This window comes from Hippoglossus stenolepis, chromosome 5 (assembly GCF_022539355.2).
Source record: "Hippoglossus stenolepis isolate QCI-W04-F060 chromosome 5, HSTE1.2, whole genome shotgun sequence".
Lineage (NCBI taxonomy): Eukaryota > Metazoa > Chordata > Actinopteri > Pleuronectiformes > Pleuronectidae > Hippoglossus > Hippoglossus stenolepis.
This window is the reverse complement of record NC_061487.1, coordinates 10,735,330-10,741,329: the sequence shown is the minus strand read 5'-3', so window position 1 is coordinate 10,741,329 and position 6,000 is coordinate 10,735,330. Positions and strand designations below refer to the sequence as shown.

Below are 6,000 nucleotides of genomic sequence, written 5' to 3'. Positions count from 1 at the left end.
AACGTGTACTTCAGTGAGAAATGGATTTAAAGGTATCACCCTGTTTATGTGTCTCTTAAGTAGAACTGACCTCAAGAGTCATTAGAATCCTTTCACTAATAATAAATTGGCCTCTGTCAGGAAGAGGAACTTTTCAGTGGTGAAAATAAGATTTGGCTCAGCTTTTTATGTTGCGCCTCTTTTTGTCTGTGTAATATTTGAAATATTTAAAAATGTGTTCTTTCTAAATGTTTGACCTTCACTGTGCAGTAACATATATTGTATATGCAGAGTTTGACACAGACAAATTCTGAACTGAAAAATGTACTCATGGTGACCTTATTTATTCAGGAACAAAGATTCAATCTTGTAGTTTTTGGTAATAGAGATTTTTTGTGAAACAATCATACCAGATATAATTATTATTATTCCAAGTGGATAATTATTTGATTTATTATATATGTTTACAGGGGATCTTTAATATTGCATAAATGTTTATGTTTGAAATATAAAACTGTAGTTACAGCCCTGTGGTCCCTGACATATTGCATTCACAATAACATGAGGTGACTGTGACAGTTGACCCCTGAAATCTAATCAGTCTTGAGTCCAAGTGACAATTTGTCAAATTTAAAGAAATTCCCTGAAGGCAGACTTGAGATATAATTTTCAAGAGGCCAAAAACATGTTGTGTTCTTGATTACCTAAAATTTTTAATCAGATCATCCTTTAATCCAAGTGAATGTTTGTACAACATTTGAGAGAATTCCCTCAAGGCTTTCTTGAGATATCATGTTCACAAAACCAAAAACAAGTTTTGTTAAGTCAAAGTGACCGTAACCTTCGACAATCAAATTCTGATCCGTTCATCTATTAGTCCAAGTAACCGCTAGTATCAAATTTGAAAATATTTCCCGGAAGACGTTGCTGAGACAAGGCAAAAATGTGTTTTGTGAGGTCAAAGCGACTTTGACCACAAAAATCTTTATCAGTTCATCCTTGAGTTCAACTAAACTTTTTATTCCTTCAACTTATTTTGAAGATGTCGTGTTCACAAGAATGACAGACGGACAACTTGAAAACGAGACGCCTCTGGCCAATGTCTGTCGCCGACATAAACATAAATAAATCAAACAGTAAATCAGCTGAAAGCATGTTTTATTAATACTTATGTCTGGACAGTGTTAGTACACGTAGTAGCATGGCATACAGTATTGGTACGATTAGTAACCATAGCACCAGAATCAATCATTCATTTCTTTTATACAGGCTACATACATACTGTAGGTACATATGATTCTTAAAAACATCTTTGGATAAAGCATGGCAAACAAGCACACTATCTCTCTATTCAGTACAATGACCATTCAATATTTAGCACACTGTTTACAATTCAAGTATGAATATTAAAAATACACATATATCATAAGTTACAAATCTTAATGGTTATTACAAAAAACAAACAGGATTACATTTCTACAAAATTCATGGCACATAGTGCATCAAGTATTCTTTAAATTTCTGATACAGACCTCATAGAACAATTGACCATCATAGAAATGAATGATAGCCAAAGGTTTTCTAGCTGCTCATTGACGTATTTATCATTTATCAGCCATTCTTTAAATCAAAAATAAGCTGCATTGTCTGAGAAGAAGAAAAATAAATCTGCATCTATCTTCTAACTTTGGTTAAAGCTGAACATCGGAGTAGCAGGGTGTTAGGTTGTTTGTGGTGGTGGTCACGGTGAAAGTCGTTTATGTGTTTGACAGATCCCGCATGCTAGTTTTTTTCTCCAGCTCCATTTATAAGAGGAGCATGGCATACATTTATAAACTGATGCTACATACAGAATGAACTGAAGCTCTGCCGCAGCACATCTTATTCCCCAAAGCCAGTGTTTTCCTTCTCAAGTTGTCTCAGAGGTAATTCCAGTAGTTCAAAAGCACCATTCAAAAGATCCTCATTTAAGGTTAGTGGTTATACACTACAAACTGCAGGCTAATAACTTTCTCTTAGCGAAGCAGACAACGGCTTCTCTGTTGGTAGTAGTCATTGTACATTAACACAGAACGCATCTACGATACAGTCAATACAGAATAAATATGGTCAGACATAAATATATTACAACACATATCTCCTAGACAATGGATGTGTGTGAGAGGTAGGGGTTGCAGGGACCCACGGGCCCAGTGGAGAGTGTGACGTGAGTCATCACACTTGATACTGTGTCGCGGCGTAACAGATGAGAACTTGTATGAGTAATGTCATCGAAGAGTAACACTAATAAAACTTCAAAAATAAAAAATAAATCCTCATGGTTTTAAAAAACGCCATGAAAAATGTTTATGCGGTAAATGAACACCAGGAAATATTGAAATATTTCAGTTATTTCCTCACAGCACTGGTGTTGATCAGTCAGTGGACAATTGTCAGTGATTCTCTGAAATGACCAGTGTTAGGCAAGTAACTGAAAATGAGGAATTGGTTACAGTTACTTCTCTCCAAAGTAACTGAGTTACCTTTCCAATAACTGCATTCAAAAAGTAATTAGCAACTAGGGAAAGTAACGTTCACTTACTTTAATAATGTCTACTTCACTTCACGTCTCCACCACATACCTGTGTGGAGGAAAGGGTATTGCTCCAATGTGGAACAACACAAGTGTCAAACTGGATCTATCACTGTTCCCATCACCACTGTGGCCTTCAACTCTAAGTCAGTAACACTGTTGTAGAAGTTTGAAATGAAGTGTTTCTCAGATATTTACCAGGTGCTTCAGGAGATTAGATTTACTAATTGAATGTGGACGAGGTCCTCACACCAGTGCATAGAATATCCGCCCTAAGAGATCAGGACACTAGTGATCAGCGTTCAGTTCACGTGATAACACCCGACATTGAAATGTGTCCTGAATGTGTCTCCTGTGACCGCTTGTGATCAGATCTCGCTTCCCTGCTCTGAATGCAAATAATCACGGATATACGTCATTTTTGTTCATAAAGAGCAAATTATGTTGTTTTAACCCAGTCTGAGTTTAACGAGGTGTTCGATGTCACTGTGTATGTGTGTGTGTGAGAGAGAAAGAGAGTGAGAGGAGTCAGGAGGGATGAAATGAATGGATGTGTGCAGCTATGAAGGAAGATTTTACCAATTTTAAGAAAAGTATTAGTCATAGTGTGTCCCTCAGTGTTGATATTGTGAGTGTAAACTAACACATTTGATTCATTGTGAAACTGTAGCAGGTCAGAGGATATACCAGCAGAGAAGATGGGTCTCAGACAAACTCCCTATGTGGTTTGAGTGAACAGATCTCAGGACACATTTCGGTTTGTTTAAACCTGTACTTAGCGCTAACCACTTGTGATCTGATCACTCAGGACGGATTTTAATACCGAGTCTGAACAGGGTTTATAACTCACTAGTATAGTTTTATCCTTATCCTCTAGGACAAAACTTAAAAAAAAATTATATTTCCAGGGGAAACTGCTTGGACTCGGATTGTTTGGGCTGATGGCTAATGCAAATGTTTAGTTGAGTCACAGTAAAGTCAGGTGAAGGCTGTAACTGACTAACTCATGTTAGGAATTAGTTACACTACTTGTTTCTGTCCAAAGTAGTGGTGTTACAGAAACACTACTCCCAACTCTGCAAATGACAGGCTACAAATACACTAAAAGTAAATCCTAATCTTAAATGTATTTTTTTTCCTAAAGGCTCCTGCTGATCTGCTACAGTTTGACCCCTGACACAAAGCAGATTAGGAAGAATGTCAGTAGTTACTTGCTACGTCACTGTTTGTATAAGTCCTGCACCCTAAAGGAAGAGTTTACAGTTTGGTAAATAAACTGAATACGGTGGTCAGTTGCTAAGTTGCTGTGTGTGCGTAGCTACAGTAAGCTAACTGGCAACTAACTTAATATTTACTGAAGAGACGTGAGAGGGTTGTTGAACTTGTCATCTATATAAATACCAAAAATGTTGAACTATGCCTTTAAGGCCAAAACGTGAGGTGGCACAGCTTTTAGCATTTAGTATAGTCGGGGAAAAAAAGGTTTTGTATGATTGTAAGTTTTGTAAAGCAAAGCCATCCCTCTCATCCTATCCACAATGTAGCACTTCTTCATCACTGCAGGACTTCAGTTGTTATTGCACACATACAATGTGATATTTTATGTTGTCTCCTCGATTGCAAGTCAGTAAGATTGGTAAGGTACAATATAAAAAAATTTGTAATAATGAAATCCTGGACTTTTAAGCATAAATGTTCTTTTGTTGTTGTTTTTTTTCACATAATTCACTTCACAGAATACCAGAGACAGCTGTTTTTTTTTGTTAAGATTTGAATTTGTTCCTTGAAGAGAGAGGAGACGTCTGTAAATCCTTTCCCAATGTTTTGAAGCTCTTTATCCCTTTGTATGATGCTAAAAAAATTCACAACAGTATCAGAAAAAGAAAACACTTGAGGTTTCAAAGCACAGATGTGTTGGATCGCCACTGCTGGCTCCTCCTCAGAGTTAGCAGTTTGGATGAGGGACCCGACAGTGGCCCTGTGAAGCACAGCACAGTACGTAGTGTGTTGTATGGTTTAGCTGCCATTTGGGAACTGGGGCTGTTACTACAGGATGATTAGTGTTGCATGCACCTCCACCAGACTCGTACATGCCTATTCCATGTTCCTGGGCCACTGTCTTTAGGGAAAGATTTAGGGGTTTGGTCTCTGCATGGCCCTCAGTAGACTTCAAGGAGTAGGCCATTGTGAGCCTGGGGAATGCACTTCCCACAGAATCCACCACAGCGGCCGTAGATTCTTGTCCCGTCCTACGTACCGAAACAAATGAGAGGGGAAGGGTTGGGCAAAGGGCAGCCTTTTTTACGCAGAGAATGAGAGCTTCATAAATGTCACTGGGGATTCCTCTTCAATGAATCAGCGAGAGATACGACATGACATTTCAGATGACATTTCACAACCACACTCCAAGACCCGACAAGAAGGACAATTATCCTGACAACTTTACATTCAGGCCAAAATCCATGACTCAAGAGTCACAGAGTGTCGGCCACACCACAGACAACCAGCTTATGAGTCGACTGTTAGATTCTTACCTCAGATCTGTGGACTTTGACGGACACGTAGTTGCCCTGAGATGTCCACTTGGTGGCCTCAGATACTTTGAGGCCGGTGCCGATCAGATTGATGCTGAACTGACCCTGTGAGCACACAGCACATCGAGCAATTTAAAAGCTTATTTAACCAGGAGGGTCAAGCGTTTAACACACAAACAGTAACTACAGATACATTGTGTTAATGAGCACTCTCAAATAGTCCAAGAGAGTCATAGTGTACACTTGAAAAAGTGGAGTAAATATTTGTATTAGTCTTAAAGCTAGGGTTTGTAATCCTGGAAAAGTTATCAAGAGCAGGCTACACTTTGAAAATATGTATCGTTGGAAGTACTTATTTCTTCAAGTGCATATTCCAAGTAGCTCCAGGGAATTATAGCAGCTTTTCTCTGACTTTCAGGACACTTTAATACAAAGACACATGAATGACACCATGTACTGCGTTTCACTCACCTGTGGACACTTGGCTGCACTGTAACAATCTCCTGCTGTAGCAAAGGGCACAGGTCGCCCGAGAAGAGTCTGGGAAAACTGGAGGTCCGTGACTGGTGAACAGAGCAGACGCAGATCCAGAGTCACATTGAGGTAAACACAGAGTGGAGGCAGCTGCTCAGAAGTAAACAACCACTGCACAGATAGCCACAGAGCATCAGCAACTACACTTTATGTCATTAAACTTCACTGCAGGGTTGATGTCACTGCACTGTCACTTTGCCAGATGTTTTAAAAAAAGAACTTTTCCACTAAAAGATTCTTCCAATGAAGTTGTAGCTTGAATCTGAAATAAGCAATAAGAAATAATGTAAATTAGATTAAATCCTTTGTCAAGTCTATTAGGTTCAGTGATTCAATGATTTTAAGTCTCCAAAGTTACAAAAAGTATATTTTTTAAGAATA

At 38.5% G+C, this 6,000-nt stretch overlaps 1 protein-coding gene across 1 annotated transcript in view; it reads right to left on the bottom strand.

Moving 5' to 3' along the window:
• Nucleotides 1–1,120: 1,120 nt before the first annotated feature.
• LOC118109534 (A disintegrin and metalloproteinase with thrombospondin motifs 20) overlaps nt 1,121–6,000 on the bottom strand; it is an 88,433-nt gene continuing 83,553 nt past the window's right edge. Inside the window, exons 37-39 of the mRNA XM_035156701.2 lie at nt 5,557–5,648; nt 5,086–5,190; nt 1,121–4,800 (exon numbers count right to left, since the gene is read on the bottom strand). Of these exons, the coding sequence (XP_035012592.2) occupies nt 4,711–4,800; nt 5,086–5,190; nt 5,557–5,648 (287 nt within the window). The 3' untranslated portion in view covers nt 1,121–4,710. The remainder of the gene's footprint in view (nt 4,801–5,085; nt 5,191–5,556; nt 5,649–6,000) is intronic.